Source organism: Psilocybe cubensis, chromosome 7 (assembly GCF_017499595.1).
Source record: "Psilocybe cubensis strain MGC-MH-2018 chromosome 7, whole genome shotgun sequence".
In the NCBI taxonomy this organism is placed as follows: Eukaryota; Fungi; Basidiomycota; class Agaricomycetes; order Agaricales; family Agrocybaceae; genus Psilocybe; species Psilocybe cubensis.
Window position 1 is genome coordinate 3,068,594 of NC_063005.1, and position 17,478 is coordinate 3,086,071.

General features: G+C 44.2%; 5 protein-coding genes across 5 annotated transcripts; 2 read left to right on the plus strand and 3 right to left on the minus strand.

Moving 5' to 3' along the window:
* Positions 1-950: 950 nt before the first annotated feature.
* Positions 951-2,426, plus strand: JR316_0008472 (Brefeldin A resistance protein; the record flags this gene model as incomplete). Its single annotated transcript, XM_047894186.1, has 7 exons — positions 951-1,090; positions 1,145-1,154; positions 1,289-1,428; positions 1,487-1,817; positions 1,882-1,907; positions 1,960-2,221; positions 2,295-2,426. The coding sequence occupies 7 exons, from the start codon at positions 951-953 to the stop codon at positions 2,424-2,426; spliced, it is 1,041 nt and encodes a 346-aa protein (XP_047747501.1).
* A 1,095-nt stretch (positions 2,427-3,521) lies between these two features.
* On the plus strand, positions 3,522-6,023 carry JR316_0008473 (uncharacterized protein; the record flags this gene model as incomplete). Its single annotated transcript, XM_047894187.1, has 3 exons — positions 3,522-3,710; positions 3,757-4,349; positions 4,412-6,023. The coding sequence occupies 3 exons, from the start codon at positions 3,522-3,524 to the stop codon at positions 6,021-6,023; spliced, it is 2,394 nt and encodes a 797-aa protein (XP_047747502.1).
* Positions 6,024-6,749: 726 nt separating this feature from the next.
* Positions 6,750-7,630, minus strand: JR316_0008474 (uncharacterized protein; the record flags this gene model as incomplete). The annotated part of the gene is made up of 4 exons (XM_047894188.1): positions 6,750-6,917; positions 7,259-7,390; positions 7,451-7,555; positions 7,601-7,630. 4 exons carry the CDS (start codon positions 7,628-7,630, stop codon positions 6,750-6,752), a joined length of 435 nt encoding a protein of 144 aa, XP_047747503.1.
* A 2,006-nt stretch (positions 7,631-9,636) lies between these two features.
* Positions 9,637-12,716, minus strand: JR316_0008475 (uncharacterized protein; the record flags this gene model as incomplete). Its single annotated transcript, XM_047894189.1, has 5 exons — positions 9,637-9,657; positions 9,736-10,025; positions 10,189-11,127; positions 11,177-12,524; positions 12,576-12,716. 5 exons carry the CDS (start codon positions 12,714-12,716, stop codon positions 9,637-9,639), a joined length of 2,739 nt encoding a protein of 912 aa, XP_047747504.1.
* Positions 12,717-13,705: 989 nt separating this feature from the next.
* On the minus strand, positions 13,706-15,696 carry JR316_0008476 (Cleavage stimulation factor subunit 2; the record flags this gene model as incomplete). Its single annotated transcript, XM_047894190.1, has 6 exons — positions 13,706-13,747; positions 13,821-13,901; positions 14,015-14,503; positions 14,591-14,937; positions 15,514-15,572; positions 15,638-15,696. 6 exons carry the CDS (start codon positions 15,694-15,696, stop codon positions 13,706-13,708), a joined length of 1,077 nt encoding a protein of 358 aa, XP_047747505.1.
* Between the last annotated feature and the right edge of the window lie 1,782 nt (positions 15,697-17,478).

Consider the following 17,478-nt stretch of genomic DNA (forward strand, 5'->3'; position numbering starts at 1 on the left):
TCAATTGTTAAATTGCATTATAAAGTGTCGATCAATGCCTTCACTTGTATGGCCTTTGGAATGAAAGGAACGCTATTGTCGGATCCCTTGGCGTGGAACTAAGGAAACGAACCACCATCGGTGCCGAACTCGCGGTGAAGGTGCTATTACGGTGTTCGAGAACCGCAAGCTCTAAATCTCGAATTCGCTTGTCAGAACTCAGGTGCGTAATCACCATCACAAATTCATACTGCCTCCGAGCTATCGGTTTCCCAGTATGGAGACCTTGTTAAGTCGTTTCTACCTTTGAAATCTGTGGAATAAATTGCAAAATCCCAGCTTCTAGGAATATAAAGACTCCCTAGAGCACCATTGCATTGCTAAATCGTTGAAACGGACGCATTTCTGACTTGCCAGAGTTTTATGAAGCTGAATTTCGTCGTTTACAGCTCGACGAGTTGACTTGACACCGCCCCGGTGGATAATTTAAGTTGGAGTCTCATTCACATTATTGTATATAGATGCAAAAAAATGTATGTTATTCAAGCTAGTATATAGACAATACATTGTCTAACACTGACGGCAGTTGGTTTAACACAGAATTACTCACTCTCGGTGAAGCGTCGACTTGACTACATGTTCAGATCTCCAGACGTTTGCGTCAATGATATCAGGACCATACATAATTTGGTCAAAAAATGGTTTAACCTGACTACGTAGGACCCTATACGCGTAGATTTGGTTATTTTGGCCCGTCAAAACTGTTGTAGAGGAGAAAAACACTCAAAATATGCCAATGTCCTGCTAATTCACGGCGCTGAAGAAGGCAATGGAGGAACGCCAATGGATAGCTCCGAGGCAGTATGGGTCTGTGATGGTGATCACGCACCGGAGTTTTGACAGCAAATGTGAAATTTAGAGCTTGCGGTTCTCGTACACGCTATGCGTGTTTATGAAGCTCCCGTGTCGACATGCATCTTAATTATTCTATGATAGCCCAGAATTTGCTTTTCCTTGACGAGCCCACATCTGGTCTTGACTCTCAGAGTGCCTGGAACATTGTTGCCTTCTTGCGAAGCTTGGCCGAACAAAGCCAGGCTATCCTATGCACGTAGGTAAGCAGCTATTATCAATTATTTATATACTGATCTGTCTTATTCATTAGGATTCATCAAGTGAGCTTCTGCGGTGATGTACCTCTTTGCCATCTTAATGATTTTTTTTTTTGTCAAAAAACCTTTCGCTGAATTGTTCCATGTACGTCGTTTGACACAATTTTATTGTACCTTGACTGACCAAAATTTACCAGGTCTTCGATCGCTTCCTTTTGTTGAGGAGAAGGGTGGCTAAACAGTCTACTTCGGTGACCTTGGACACAATGCTGAAACTTTGCTGCACTACTTCGACTCCAACGGTGCTCGCCCATGTCTTCCTGAAGAAAATCCGTGCGTTATTTTTAACCGTTACACTGATGCCTTATCCTGATCTATCTCCGTCTAATTTCTAGTGCCGAATATATGTTGGACGTTATTGGTGCCGGAGCGACTGCCTTCAGCAGCATCAACTGGCACGAAGTTTGGAAACGCTCCCCGAGGCAGTCAGGACTGAGCAGGAAATCCAGGAGATCCATACAATTGGACGAAGTCAACCTGCTGTTGAAACTGATCTCAGGATTGAATACCCCACCCCATGGCGCAACCAGGTCATCGAACTTGTCATTTAAACAAGGAGCTGCTGACCATTACCGCATCGCCAAGCTCATCCTCAATGTTGCTGGTGGCTTCTTCATTGGTCTGTCTTTCTCAAGAACCAGGACAGTATACAAAACGTTCAGAATTGTATATGTGTAAGTCTTGTTCGTTTTAGGATTTGATCTTCGATCTCATAACCTCCTTTTACTAGACTGTTTACATGCTTCTCGTCTTGAAGTTGGTTTCAATTACTTTGTTGAGTTCACGAAACTGACCAATATTTCTACAGTCAACCGTTGGTGAACATGTTGCAAGTTCCCTTCGTCGCTACCCGTACTATCTACGAGGTCAGGAAGCACCCAAGCGGAATGTACAGCTGGACCGCCCACATCATTGCCCAAATTCTGGCTGAACTGCCATGGAACATCCTGGGATCCTGCCTTTACTTCCTTGTTTGGTGCTGGACCTCCCGCTTCCTATCTGGTCGCGCTGGTTATTTGTACTTGTCTGTTGGAGTTGTGTTCCCTCTTTACTACACCACCATCGCCCTAGTACGCAATGCCTACGGTCTGCATTTTTTCAGGCATGGCAATACATCGGACTCGGAGATATAAATAAACGCAGAATGACGTTAGGACACTGCTCATCCAGGCACTCCTTACATGTTGCGTCGTCATAGGTGTTAACATTCGTCAAAGGCATGCTCGCCTGCATCGCATCACCCTCGCCAAGTCCCGCGACCGACGTTTGCCATAGCAATGCTCGCCTGAATTGCATCACCCTCTCCAACCTGAGGTGACCTGCAATTCATTTCGCTGAGATTCGGCAAAGGCTCACACGCCAGAACATGTCCGTTCTCCATGCCACTACTCGCCGCAAATACGGAGAAGTCTTTCAGGGTTTCTAGGCATGGGCCCAACATTGTGGCGGAGAACGGCGAAATAAGAATTGGCGATCCTGATAATGGACCTTTTAACCTGGAGGATACAGATCCAGAAACACTGATAGAATGTTCGTAATCCATCCCTTAATATAAGTGATATTTTTACTTACCTTGTTCCAAGTGTGACGCTAGTGACAACTGTGGCTCGGAGAGTAATAGCAGTTCCGTAGCGGCACACGGAAAAGGTTTCGAAAGGAAGCTTAGAGGTCGAATAGACAGGTTAAAGTACTCTGTATTCGATGCTTTTCTGTAGCTACTACATAGCTGTATTTATACTGTAAAGGATAAGGTGTCCAAAAGAAGTAGACGAAGAAAAAGATAAAAGAGGGTTAATTGGGAAACACATGAAGGTGGAGTATAAGTCAGTTTCAAGGGGAATAGAATGAAGGATTAGGAACATAGAATGAAGAAAATGAGCTAACGGGGTGCGTGTATCGGGTGGACGGAGCGAAGGTGAAGTCCACAGAAACGAAAATTAAAGATAAGATAAAAAAGAGGATTATCGGGGTGTGGGAAACAGACCGGAACGTCACACCAAGTCAAACGGGTCCATTGGCTACGTGCCAGAGCACAGTTCCACAGATGGCGAGAAGAGGCTATGCTTCTTGGGTACGAAATGGACTGAACGATGAGATATTTCCTACGAAAGGAGAAATAGTGGATGAACAGTGCAGTAGCGGCAATGGCTGGTGATGCCTCTGCTAATGACGTGGTACAAAAGGGGCGAGCAGCCTATGCCAATCGCCAAGCAGCCATGTGGGGTGACTTGGCGAGGCGAACAGATTACCTATTTCGTATTACCAAGCCTGGCTATAAAAAGGGGTTAATCTAAAAATAGATATGGTTCAGCGTAAAAAAAATTGAATCATGAATCTTGAAAAAGTCCAACACATCTGCGGTGACCGTCCATGACGTTTTCTTCAATCGATCCTTTCGATCTACATGGTTTTGCATCTGAATCGGCAAAGCAGTACCGCGAACACATACAAGAGCTCGTCTACTATGGGGAATCACGATTAAAACGAGCGGTGGACGAGATTTTAAAAAAACCGATGGAAGATCAAGCTCCATTCCAAAAATGCCTACGAAAAGAACTGGTTAGTAACTCAATTAATGGGATACCTTTTACTAATGGTTTTACAGCATTACTTTTTGACTTACGTGGGCTTGATCACATCAATGGGACAAGTTGTTGATGTACCATTTACGCTGCGTTCGTTGGCATTTTCTTTAGGGAGAATTGCTCCAGAGGATCTACCCATGCAATTCAACGTCGAGTTCGTGCAAGCGCTTAACATAACACGCGATGAAGACCGTGGGGAAGTAGTAGCGAGCTACAAAAGACCGTGGTGGGAAGAATTCAGGCCAAGTTGGCGATCTGTCATAGACGATGGTTCAATCGGCGAGTGTTTATCACACCACAGGAAACTAATAGGAATAGAAAATAAACATCGTTTTATTGAGTCTCTTGGTAGCGATATCACTCCATCCTCGTTTGCCATGACACCAGGAGAGCGAATGCTCTTTGAACCACTTCAGAACGCTCGGCGAACAATTATGGTAATGACTGAAGCTCAAACGAGCCATCAGAGTGTCATTTTCAGAAAGGCAGAGGAATACTGGAATCTGCATGACGCTTCGAAGGCCGAAGGGATGAATAGGGACCATTGGAAAATGGGCATTACCGAGATGGGTAACAATATTACGGAGATTGGAGGTGTTGACTATGTTGATAGGTGCGTGTTTCTGCAGAGGAATAGCGTTCCAGCGGCGTTGATACCGAAACACCTAAGAATAGGATATCAACACCGGCATTTCAACGTGCGACGTCATGCAATGACCCGCCTTTGGTTCGGGATTCAAAACACCGTTCGAAAGACTGGAAACCGTCAGAATTGGATGATGATTACAGTCTCTCCCCGCTTCCGTCCCCTGCACTGCTGTACCGCTCAGAATCAATCCAAACCGATCAAGGCACCGTGCCTGTAGAAACTGTACCGCCCCATTCTGGTCCTGATATCTCGTGTGGTTCGCCAGAAGAAATGGGCGATCTTTCTATGCAAGCGTCACTATCACCAGGTTTTGCTAGCGCACGGTCCCGCGATGAAATGGCAGAGTTGTACGAGGATATAAAGCCCCATATCCAAGAACCTATCCAAAGTTACTCGCCCGAATTCCACCCACCCATCCGTATTCCTTTGGCAGATGAATTAGGAGATCTTTTCAGGGACATCCCTTCAACTCCAGGCCGATCATTTGATATGGAGATACTGGGGATACAGTCTCCTAATGTGCTCGCGACATTATACGAGGAAATAACACCCCAATTCGGCATAGATCGCCAATCCTCGCCGGAAATCAAAACACTTCGCCTGAACCCTTCGGCAGATGATTTAGGAGAACTTTTCAATGATATTTTACCGCCCTCAGGCCTCTCTATCGATCCTGATATTACTGCAACGCGACCTTCTGATGTACGTTCAACGCGGGACGAGGATGTAACGCTCCAAATTAACGTAGATCGCCAATCCTCGCCGGAAATCTGCGCACTTCGCCTTAATCCTTCACCAGATGATTTAGTAGATCTTTTCAGGGACATTCTACCACCTGCAGGCCTGTACCCCAATCTTGATATTAATGGAACGCGGCCTTCTAATGTGCCTGCAACATTGTACAAGGAAATCACACCCCAAGTCGACGTAATTCGCCAATCCTCACCGGAAATCTATGCGCCTCACCTTAATCCTTCACCAGATGAGTTAGGAAATCTTTTCAGGGGTATTCTTCCACCTTCAGGTCCATTTTCAAATGTCGAGTATACTGGAACTCAGTCTCCGCAAGAGTGTACAACAATGCGCGAGGATTCGACGCCTAAATGCTACCCATCTCGCCACATTGCTTCGACGGATGAATTAAGCGAACTCTTTATGGACATCCTACCTAATCCAGAGCCTTTGAAGAGGTCAGAGGCCCAGACCCCCAATAAACGTTCAGGGTTTACAGAAGATACACCACCCACGTATCATCCAAACTGTTATATTTCATCACCGGACGAATTAGGAGAGCTTTTCAGGGACTTAAAACCTGCCTCAGAGCTGTCGGAGAGCCCTAGTGCCTACGTTGCACAGTCCCCAAATGACATTGCAGCACTTTGGCAAAATACTAACCAACCCAATAACCATTCACCTCGCCATAATGCTTCGCCAAATGAGCTGGGGGCGTTGTTTCAAGGTATTACACGGCTCGCTCAAACGACGGATAATAGTGCTAACACAGCACTGCAAGGTACCTCAAACGTCATGTCTCGTCCACCAGCCTCGAGCAATATTCATGAAGATCAAAGTCTTTCATTGGGCAGTAGTAACCATCTGAATGGGCTCCCTTCCAAGAGGCAAAGACGTCAAAAATAAGCCCTAACCAAACTATCTCTTGCCCTCTGTAACATTAGACAGAATAGAATAGAAGTATTAGAGTACAGAGTATTTAATTTTTTTTTTTTTGTGCTCGCTGCATTTCGCCCCATTATGGGCGTACTAGCTTACACCGGGGCGAAAAACCTGGGTCCGCTGAATACGAAAACCAGACGCTCAGTTCCCCGGGTCCGCTGAGCTGTAGCCTGTGCACACCAGATACACATACTCCGGACCCGCTGAGGTGTGACCATACACACATCTATTCGACGGATCGACATGCACCACTGACCACAGTACGGCCTTTCCTTGTGTCTTACCATACAGCACACTGTTACACTGGAAAAGACTAACACACTCGATGGAATTGTAAATTTCTGTGTATCAGAGGGATGTTGTAGAGTATACGTACAAGCAACAGAAACTCGAGATGATGGTAGAAAGAGAGAGAGAAGGAATACTATTCTGAACAAGTAAAGGATAAACAGAAGACAGGCTGAATTTATAAAGCAAAGAACCAAAATCAGAAGCTAAGTAAGTTACATAGCCTACGTAAATTACCGATAATACAAGAGATATTGTCAAGCGAAACATGGTTGATTCAAGAAAATGTAGGACCGGTGAGAAATACAAGACGTGTAATCTGGGTAAGAGAAAGAGAGGCACCAAGTTCGCCTGACCCTGCTCGGTTCGCATATGCTCGGAAAGTCGAAAAGTGGTCTTACCCTAGAAATAGTGAAGGAAATGAGCTTGTAATAACTCGATTTCCATTTCTGTCATCTTGGTCTGGGAAAAATTGGCGAATCTGTGCAAAAAGCCGTGTATATAGTCGGGGGTCCATCGAGAAACAGCGTAAATCATTTCTTGCTTTGTAATCCCAAAGGCATGAAAGTCCTGCAAAAGGTGTATCATGGAAGGGGAACAGGAGTCGAGAAAGGATGCAATTGCATCATTTTCATTCGAGTCATAACGCGACGGTGGGCGGGATACGGTATTGGCTGACGATGAGGCTGGAAGTCTCACTGTTAACTCTGGTTGGGATGATGAAATTACCATACATACCATTGACGTTCTCCTCTAATCGTGAATCTGAGGAACTCGCCGATGTGGAAACCAACGGAACTATTTCAGGAAGGGTAAGTTTACTACGGGCTGGTCCGGGCATCTTCAATGAATTGGGGGTTGGGTACACCTTTAGTTGGTAAAAAAAGGATGAAGGGCCGTTATTTACTCACCCCTTTACGCTTCCGTACATTATAGCGCGCCATCTCAAGTCTCTCAATTATGTATTGCTCCACAAGATCAAGTCTTTCACTTTGATCATTTTGCAGTGAGTGGTTAAAAATATCGGGGTATGCTTTTAATACCTGTAGGAAAAAAAAAAAAAAAAAAACTGTAGTAAGTAAAGGTCCATGCAAATTAAACACATAGTCCGTGCCCACCGTTTGACGAAACAATTTCCGTTGTTCAACTTGAAGAGAAGGTGGCAAATCCAATGTTAAGCAATCCTGCCCAATTTTAATGATGTCGTTCTGTGAAGCAATGAGGATAATGTGCATGAATAGTATTGGAAATACTAACGACGATGTCCGAGACTGCTTGGTCATTATTCAAGCATACTGAGTTAAGCATGGCTTTTAGCTGACGCTCGCCCTATGTCATGCACTGTTAGTGTGTTGTACATAGTGGTGAATAGTACTGTTGTACTTGGCCTGTCTCTGTCTTGCTCTGAATTGTTTGCATTTCTGGAAGATATGGGAGGGCTTATTGTCTGTTGGGGAATGATAGAGGGGCAAGGGAAAGTTCAAGTTCAACTTTACGATCCCTCTTGTATCCGCCAATTTGACTGTGACGCTGTTCAATCGCTGTTCGGATCCGATATATCTGATCATTCTGATGTGTGTTACTTTTTTTTAAACTCACCTGTCTGTCACCGTGCAGTGCGGCGCATTCAATGAATTTATTTTTAGTTTCCGTGGGCAGAGGGAATTGCCATCGCCGGAAAGGCTCGGGTACAAAGGAGAGATCGACATTTACAGTTGGTCTGTTGGAGACTGTGTTTGATAGTAGGTTGGGATTGCATTGGGTGATGAATGTACCTTTTGGTATTGAGGTATGTGTTGGGTGAGTATTTTTGATATTTTGTTTAAAATTACAACTTTAAAGATCTTTCAGGGAAATTAATACACACATTCAATTGGACAAGCGCAACCAGCTGCGATTACACGCAACCATTTCAAACTGGAAGCCATAATCTGACACTGACTGATGTATGTTTATTCATGATGAAGGGGAGACACTGGGTAAATTCTGTATGACGTATACTTTTGTTGCCACGTATGTAAATCGGGCATGGGTCAATGACAACATCTACCTTATTGTAGGAACCGCTAAATTCCTGCGAGCGGAACAACGACTTAGCAGTTGTATGAATCACCCAGAATGCAAGACTCACAAAACGACGAAGTCCAGCACCTTGGCGCCCAAACCCTGCCAAACATGTGAGAACACGCCGCGCGCTTGTCAGTCAAATCACACCCATCCCCTGTCTGGCGTTTCCATCCCAATGTTTTATCGTCCATTTTCATTCTCAATACCTTTCCACAATTTCATCTTCCTCCACTATCTACCTATCACACTCGTCCTTGTATCTATCACACAAGAGTTACTCAACTTACAACCAACCGGGTAGCAGTGTTTTGTTTGTTCATGAAGCCGGTAGATAAAAATTCGTAAATAGAACTAGTATATAAGTAGTCGGGCAGTCTGTGAAAGCGGTAGTGGAAATTTACCCTCGAAAATTTGGTTTCTCTCCGCTCCTTGTACGTTCTCAAAGCTTAGCTGGCTATCGAAGAAAATCTAGCAACGCTACCTAACTCTTGTAACCCTACTTGTAAGGTGAGCCGTTGCTACGCACGGCAGATACGAGTCCTTGTGATCAATTCCGTTGGAATTTATCAGACATGTCGTTTAGGAGGGGCAGCATCCAGTATATTATAAGATTGTAATAGCTCCATCTAACTTGAAGACAAAGACTGGACTGAAAAGAATGAAATCACTAATGTTTAAGTTGTCCTATTGTAGATTTCCGAAGCATATTTCTCAAAAAAGTCAAAAACAAAACGAGATGTTAATATACAAAACATGTATTTGATTCGTTTTTATTTCGCGTATATCAATGGCCTCCAGCAGTGTAATCAACTAACTATTCATGGATTCTAGCCTCTTACAGGGAAGGATAAGCGGCATCCCAATCTAAAGAGAAAGCAATAGTCAATGCAGAAGCCTCTCAAATTCCAATGACGAACGACTGGAAATAGGATAAGAACTTGGCAAACGTCGATTCTGTCGACGTGCCTTCAGTTAAGAAGAAAAATGGAAATGGAAAGGAAACCACCACCACTAATGCTAAGAGTAACAAAAAGGCACTTACATCAGACGATCTGGCTGCAAAAGAGACCGAGAAACTGCAGGTACAAGGGAAGCGGACCGAAAGTAAAATTCTCATAGTTAGTAGTGAATTTTTGTAGATTCAACAGAAAGGTTGTATTATGGTGAATTTACATGTTTTACACTCATCGTTTGAAGAGTCTAATACTCTATCCTATCGTCGTCATCGTCTTCCTGTGCTCGTCTGGGAAAAGGAAGAAGATTATTTGAGAAATAAGGAAAGTGGATGACAGGATTGGGGTTTGGAAACCACCTGGCGAACCAGATCATCATTGGTGTATGTTGAAGGTGTGGTGTGAGGGTGGGGTTCGCGGAAATTTGAATGCATGAATTTGACAAGACTGAGATTGTTTGTGGATAGTGTTGCTGTGATATTCTCATCTTTCATCTTGCCATCGGTGGGTTCTTCGCCGTGGCGAGCTTCCAGATTTGACGAAACGTCCTCTTCGCCAAAAACCTCAGCCACATTTGACTCTGCATGCGAGGTCCCTTCTTGATCTGATGTTCTCAAGTTGGTGGCGACGTCAGTCTGGTCTTTGGCGAGTTCAGTGTCTTTGGGCGAGATGTGATGGCAAGCGGGATTACATTGTCCAAAGTCAATGTCAATTAGTACTTAGTACATAGTAGACATCCTAGTGTAGAAAGGTGAGGAACGCTCACCCGTGCGTCTTAGCACATCGATTGCTTGTTGCACGATAATAGATAGATTACAAACAAAAGTCAATGTCAATGGGTTGATCCGAAGTACCTCCATACCACTGGTGTTGGCTGGCTTCTAACTTTTCCCGCGAATGAACAGGAATGTAGGGCATCTTATCAGCATCAATCTCCGCCGAGGAATCCGAATCCTTATCACCAAATTTCTCGCCCTGTTCGTCCTGTCCGCCCTTCTCGCCTTCTTCGCCGTTCTCGTTCTCTTCGCCGTTCTCGTTCTCTTCCCCGTTCTCGTTCTCTTCCCCGTTCTCGTTCTCTTCGCCGTTCTCGCCCTCTTCGCCGTTCTCGTTCTCTTCGCCGTTCTCGCCCTCTTCGCCGTTCTCTCCCTCTTCGCCGTTCTCGTTCTCTTCGCCGTTCTCGCCCTCTTCGCCGTTCTCGCTCTCTTCACCGTTCTCGCCAATCCCGGTTTCATCACCAACCTTGCCCGAAGACTTAGAGAAAAGTCCTTTGCTGTCAAGAATTTTGGTTTGAGAGTCAGTTTGAATTCCTTGGTCCTTTGTACTCCCGCGGCGAAATGGGCAGGGACCTTCTTCCCCTCTGTGGTAGGTATCATCGTGCATGTTCTCCATCGTTATTTCAACACCGACTAATTTATGAAGGACATCACTATGATAGGAATGCAGGACTTCGAATTTGTTTGAGAGCATGTCTATAGCAGCCATGGAAAACGCCATTTTCGCTGCAATATAGTCGAAGCCATGGTCGTGATTAGCCAATTGCTTGTCGATTCGCTTCATGACTTTGTTCATCTTAGTGATATTCTTCTCTAATCGGGCCAGGCGATCTTCATTAGGGTAAGCTTCATTATCTGCATCTGCTTTGTTGTCTTCCCAATTGCGAATATATGTCGGCCGTGTAGGTAGTGGGCCTGCTGGAGCACGAGCTTCACTTCGCGCCATATCTTCTGCCACCCATGCTTCCCAATTCCTGGCAAATTCTTCTACAAAGATGTAAGCATACAATTTGCATAATACTGGATGAATTCTTACCAATGTCTTTAGCCGCTCTCGCAGATTTCTCGGGAGGAAGTGAGCTAGACGATGCTTTGGGTGGTGCGGTGTACCTTGGTATGGCTTCCCATGATTTGAGTACGTTCTCTGTTTTGATCTTAGCCTCAGTGTAGACAAACTGATAATGTACCTTACCCATAGGATGTTTGTCTTGGTTGGTTTGGGAAGAATTGAGGTCTGCGGTCTGCTCGGATATAGGTTGCTTTCCATTGCTGTGCTTTGGATCTCTCAGCGCCGGCGAGTGATGTTGAGGGTCGTGATGGCCACAATTTTCATCTGGTTCAGGTGAGCCGGTTTCGCGTTTAGGCCTTTTTTGGCGATGCAATGGTTTTCCATGTTTTCTAGCTTCTTCAACAGGACCTGTGATATCTTCGTTCGCCTCAGGCAGCCTCCTCACAATAGTATCCCCTCGATTGTCACAGCGAACCCGATGCGAACCACAATAAAAGCAAGAGTACCCTTTATATGTGACACGGCAATTAATATTGCGATCTGCGCACTGAGCGCAGGGTTGGAGATGGACATAGTTGGTTGGAACAGGAGGTGTGCGATCCTGCTTTGTTTCAGAGCGGCCTTGCACCTTTATGTTCGTTTTAACGTTGGAATGTGGGGCGGGTTCTGGAGTAAGTTTGCGACCAAAGTTTTCAGTAGACGTTGGACCCTTTGCTACTGCTGCCATGGCTCGTGTGATTCGTTTTCCAGATGAAGTGTCCGACGAGGGTGCAGGTGCTATAACACGAGTGTCTGGCGGATTGATATTAGAGGGAATATCTGATGGAACATATCCATCTTCGTTATTGTTGTCGCTTGAGTTTTCAATAGATACAAGTGTTTTTGGTGGTGGAAGTTCGGGGCTGGCTTGCCTGGCCTGTTGCACTCGACGTTTCTTAAGTGGAGGTGACGGTTCTCTAATGAGTGCGGAATGGTTTGCACTGTCGTTGACGATTGTCTCTGCGACTGTCTTGGTTTTCTCAGCGCTACTAGACCGCGAGCGCTTATTGGCGACTTGGTGTCGAGACTTTCTTGTCGTGCGTCTTGGACCCTCAGAGTCTTGGCGAATTCGGCTGCCCTCGCCATCCACATTTTGGCGAACGTGCACTTCTGAATGCTGGTCATCCTTGCCTTCTAATGTGGGCTTCTGTACTGGTTCATCGTGCGGATCATCGATCTCACGTTGCAGATTTTGGCAGTATTCGAGAAACTCGTGGCTGCGATGCTCTCTCTTGCGGAAAGCGTGTCCATAAGCACTCAGAAAGGCGAAAAGGAAGTTATACTGGGGCTTTTCTTTTTCCTCCTTGAAGCGACCGCAGGTTGTGGCAACCGCTTTCTAAATTGTTGTCTCGGTGTATGGTCAACATGTAAAAAGAATATAACTCACTGCTGTTTCCAAGTGCGAATCCATAACTTTAGCAACATCACCATCGACAAGGCTCTTCCGAATTTTTTGATCAAGTATCTTTATCGCCTCCTGGAACGTTGATAGATTATGGATAGATTGGAGCTCAGTGGATTCAGACATTATGGAAGGATTTGGATTTGAGGTTGTATCGTAGCGGAAAGATAGAATTGTAATGTCTGACAAGCTAAAATGATTTTCTCGCGGCTGACGCCGGCATGCTCGATCAGCATTGACTCTGCACTGCTCAATCAATTTGTAAGGTCGATTGTCTGGTTGACATGCCTCCTCAAAAAAACTCTTACTACTAGTGTCATCTTGATTTCGCCAGTTCCGAGAGGTTATAGGTTGATTAGTGGTCCAGGTGGTCAAGAGTACTTGGTGCCTTGCCATCTGGTTGAAGACATAAATCGTTTTTTTTTCTTTCTTTTGAATCCTATGAACATAAAAAAGGATGGGTTTAGAAAGGACAATGGCATCGGTACTATATACTCATCTTGTCCTGTGTCTATTGTACTGACTTTCGCATTTGAAAAGGAAGAAAACACACATATGGAGACCGCCGCATCCCATAAAGGAGGCACATTTACTTCTCCCACCAAACCTTCTGTAAGCATCCGCTTTTCTATACAGATTTTAAAATTGGACATATCTGAAAGGCTATTGGCACTCAGGATTTGGCGCAATTAGGGCTACATGCCGATGTCATAGCTCTTCAAGAATTGCTTGACATTTCGTAACAGGACGCAGCACATAGGCTTTATCTGGCCGAAATAGAAAAGTGCAAAATGGGACATCAGACATTGGTTGCACTCAGACGCATTCAGGAAGATATTGATAAATGTATAAAAGGGTTCGAAGATTATTGTAAGAAAGGAAAATGAATACATAATATAGTTTTTTTATAAAAAATATTAAGTGATGAGGTGGGCGAGCCGGCTGGCGAGCACGAAAATAAAGGCGAACGGTATATTATTATCATTTTCACATATCGTTTTTACGACGTAAAAATTGATGAGCGCCAGCAGTGAAAGTGAAACATTTGTATCGTCAGGCTTGACGAGGGTAAAAACAAAAGAAGGTAACAATAGATCTAACCAAGTCGTGCCACATTACACACTCACGTCGCTCTCCCCGCCAGTGATAAGTAGTGACTGCGCTAAAATTTAATGGAAAAGAGGGCTTGTTCAGAACCATTCAAAAAAAGGGATATGGACCACAACGTACCACCTGCACAATCTGCGACTTTGCAGGTTCGGGTATGTTGTCGATATGTTCCTGAGTCATACCCAACACTATCGATATAGCCTATAATATTCCCATTCACAACCACAACAGTGTAATTGAAAAGAATAGAGAAAATTGCATGTAAAACGGAACAAGTCATGAGGAAACATAAGACAACCTGTCAGTAAACAAACACTCACACGTTGTTGTTCTGGATCCATCTCCACAAATGCCGTTGCTATTTGCGCAAGCTGTTGTTGCTGCTTTATTAACGGAGGTTCGACAAGTGTAAGTGGGGAGGTACAAGGCGACAACGACGGGTCGTGGCAGATCCTATGTAACTCAAGGAGATATTGGGCATGCGCATGGGGTTTTACGGCAATCGACGATTGCTCCCGTGTCGTTGGCATCAACTGACTTGAGGAATAATGCAGGCCATGCAATGGGGAGTATGGCGTATACAGTGGGTATTGGCTATCTGAACCTGTTGGTCCTTGGTCGATTGGAGATTGAGTTAGAGAACTACCAGCCGCAGCGGGTCGTCGCGAGGAAGCGAGCATACGTTCAATCATAATTGGATCAACAAATCGATTCAGTACGAGGGAATGGCAAAGTGCGTAGGCTAGCTGTGGGTACCTAATGAGCAGCGTTCGAGCTTTTTCAGGATATGTGATCACGAAAGCCTGAAAATGAAAAAGACAAAGGTTCCAATCAATACAAAACACCGCAAACAATGACGTTAAAACAGAAACTCAAATTCCGTTGCTCACCTTCATCTGAGCCAGGGCCTCGCGAACTTTACTCTCCGGTAACTCAGCCACGATCCATTTAATGTGGTCAAGTGCTGAAACACCACTCGGGATGGTTATCCCAGGTGGGATATTCGCTAAAAATGTATCATTGTCATTCCACTGCCCTTTACCCCCGTCATTTGCATCCAAATGCATTCGGCTACGGTATTCGGATGACCCAGTGTAACCCCTATCCATTATACGGCCTCTAACAGTCGTTTTTCCTTCCAGAAGAGGGTCCAAATCGGCCAAATCGACACGCAATGAACGACCTCCGCAGTCCGTATTATTGAGATTACGAACAGCCAAAAGAGCAGTCTCGTGATCTTTGACATGAAAAGACAAGTGTCGCGTACGTGTGGTAGATATTGAAGCAGAGACAATGCAGTTTGCAGTTTCGGTGTTGATATACAAGGACAACGGGATGGGGTCGCGAATTAAAGTTTGATACGCACATAACAGTAAAGTATAACTGATTGCGCGGGTAAAAGGATTTCACATCAAGGAGATTTCAATGGATATAGGGTATACACATAACCATAACGGTCGCAGTATTCGAGGTAATCGAGCCAAGAACAAGCCGTGATTTGATTTTTGTTATGATTAGTGCGTTGTACACACATTGAAATATATTGGGTTTCACGAAGAATGTATCATTCGAAAAAGGATGCGGCACATTGTTGTAATTCGTGGATATGAGGAGTGAGGTTAATTCTGGGTAAGTTAAGTAATTCGAAATTCGACACTCACGCGTTTGGGTGTATTTGAGACATACAAGACAATCGTGACAACAGAGTTGATATAATCGCATCCCATTAAGTAGTGTAGGAATGAATAAAAGAGAAACTTAAAGATCAGACATAATACGTGTTGATAGGCAGGAAGAAGCGAGATAGAAGTACCTGCAAATTCACAAAAGCCATAACCTTTTGGTTTTTCTGTGTCTCTGTCGAAGGCGAGCCTGTATAGAAGAGTGTATAGAGTTTAGTTGTAACCTCTCCCGAACAAGAATACGAAATACGATACCTAAATCCTACAACCTGACCAACAGCCTTGAAAATAATCACAATTTGTTCTTCTGTCATGTTAAAAGGCACATTGCCAACTTACAGGTCACCAATACGGACAGAGAAATGAGACGAAAAGGATTTGAGCACTCCAATAAAATACGCACCAAACACCACACGACTTTTGCTGTTAGACATAACAATGTCACTGTACAAACGTTTTACTGGAGCTTAATATATCAAATGCAGAGCAAGTGTCGTCAATCAATTGATTTACCGTAGACGTATCTTGTGACCCTGGAATATACCGACGTACCCGATGACTGTAGAATTGTATTTGTAGACGGGAATGTCTATGTATATGGGAACGTCCGCACTCCAAACTCGTCTACCGAAGGATATCCGAACCTTCGCACGGTGCGTTCATCGCCTTTCACAGATGCCATACAACCCGATATGTTTAGTGCGCCACAGAACAGGATAGCCCATCAAGAAACAATAGTAATAATCCATTTGGTTATATACTGTCAGCGCATCGGCGTCAACCATCATTTCTCACCGTTTACTATACATACACAAAGTCCATCAGAATCATCATGTAACTTATACTTCAACATGCCGTTGAATAGTCTACGCAAGATCTGCCAACGAACTAGATACTTTGTTCCATCCAATCTCAGATTATGTAAAATCAGAGTCATCTCGAAATTCGTTCAATTGACCAGACTGTATACAAATCAAAGTTTAGCTAAAGGACTCGGGACTCAGATGACTACTGGCTCCGTGTTAGCTGTCTTCTCTCGATTTACGAGAAAACGCAAATGCTCGCCAGACCGATCAAACCGTATTCAATGATTCTCGGAGAAAACCAAAGAAAATGATCTACAACGGTCTATCATTTACGTAATTTTTGAGTCTGACTTTGAAGCTCTCCCCTCCCCGGGGAGCTCCTCTATGGGCTTGTCCGGAATTCTGTTGATTTTTGGGTATCAAATCCGCGAAACCGGACATACCTTCTCAGCAGGTGTACTTCCAAATATGGAAATTTCTCTCCCTGTGGGTGTCAATCAGTCGATCGACACCGACCAAATTATAGCAAAAAAAAAAAAAAAAGTACGGTAATGGTACTATTTGATGACCGTGTATGATGAATTTCTTGTCTTTTTCTCTCTATTTAGACTCAATTTGAAATGCGAAAATATTCTTTGATGGTCAAGAATACGAATACTATACTTTTTATTGTTATTTCTTATAGGTTCAACTAGGATAACCAATTGAAATCGAATCATCTCTCAAGAGTAACCCAAACTAGTACAGAACAACAAAAAGTCTGTTTTGAATGTCCGAAATTACATGGAAAGACTATTAATGCCATTATCAAAATCTAAAATGAAAGACTGCGAATGCGAGACTGAAGCCATTCCAGGATCAACGTCAAGACCTGGTTGAAAAATCACCAGGTCTTTGGCGACTCTGGTAACGTCTGTATCAACAGGGCCATTGAAATGCATCTCAGATACGAAAGGTAAGTGGCTCATGTCACTAACGAAACTGACAGATCGGCACAAGCCTTCTTCGTTGGGTGCTCTGGGACGGTTGAGGTAGGTACCCTCAGAATGAATAACTGACCCAGATTTATGGCAAAACCGTAATAGTTCGGCAACTTTCGTGTTTAAATTTATATAAACATTGGAAAAAATGTCCATTTTAATCGAAGTACAAGTTGTATTTGTTTGTTTACGGGGTGCTCTAGCTCCGGTGATGTGGCTGTAAAAAATTGGATCTCTGGGTTCGAAGCTGTCGATAGTGAACCGAGGACGGGCTTTGTGTTTATTTTGGTAGTCTGCGATAACGTGTCGC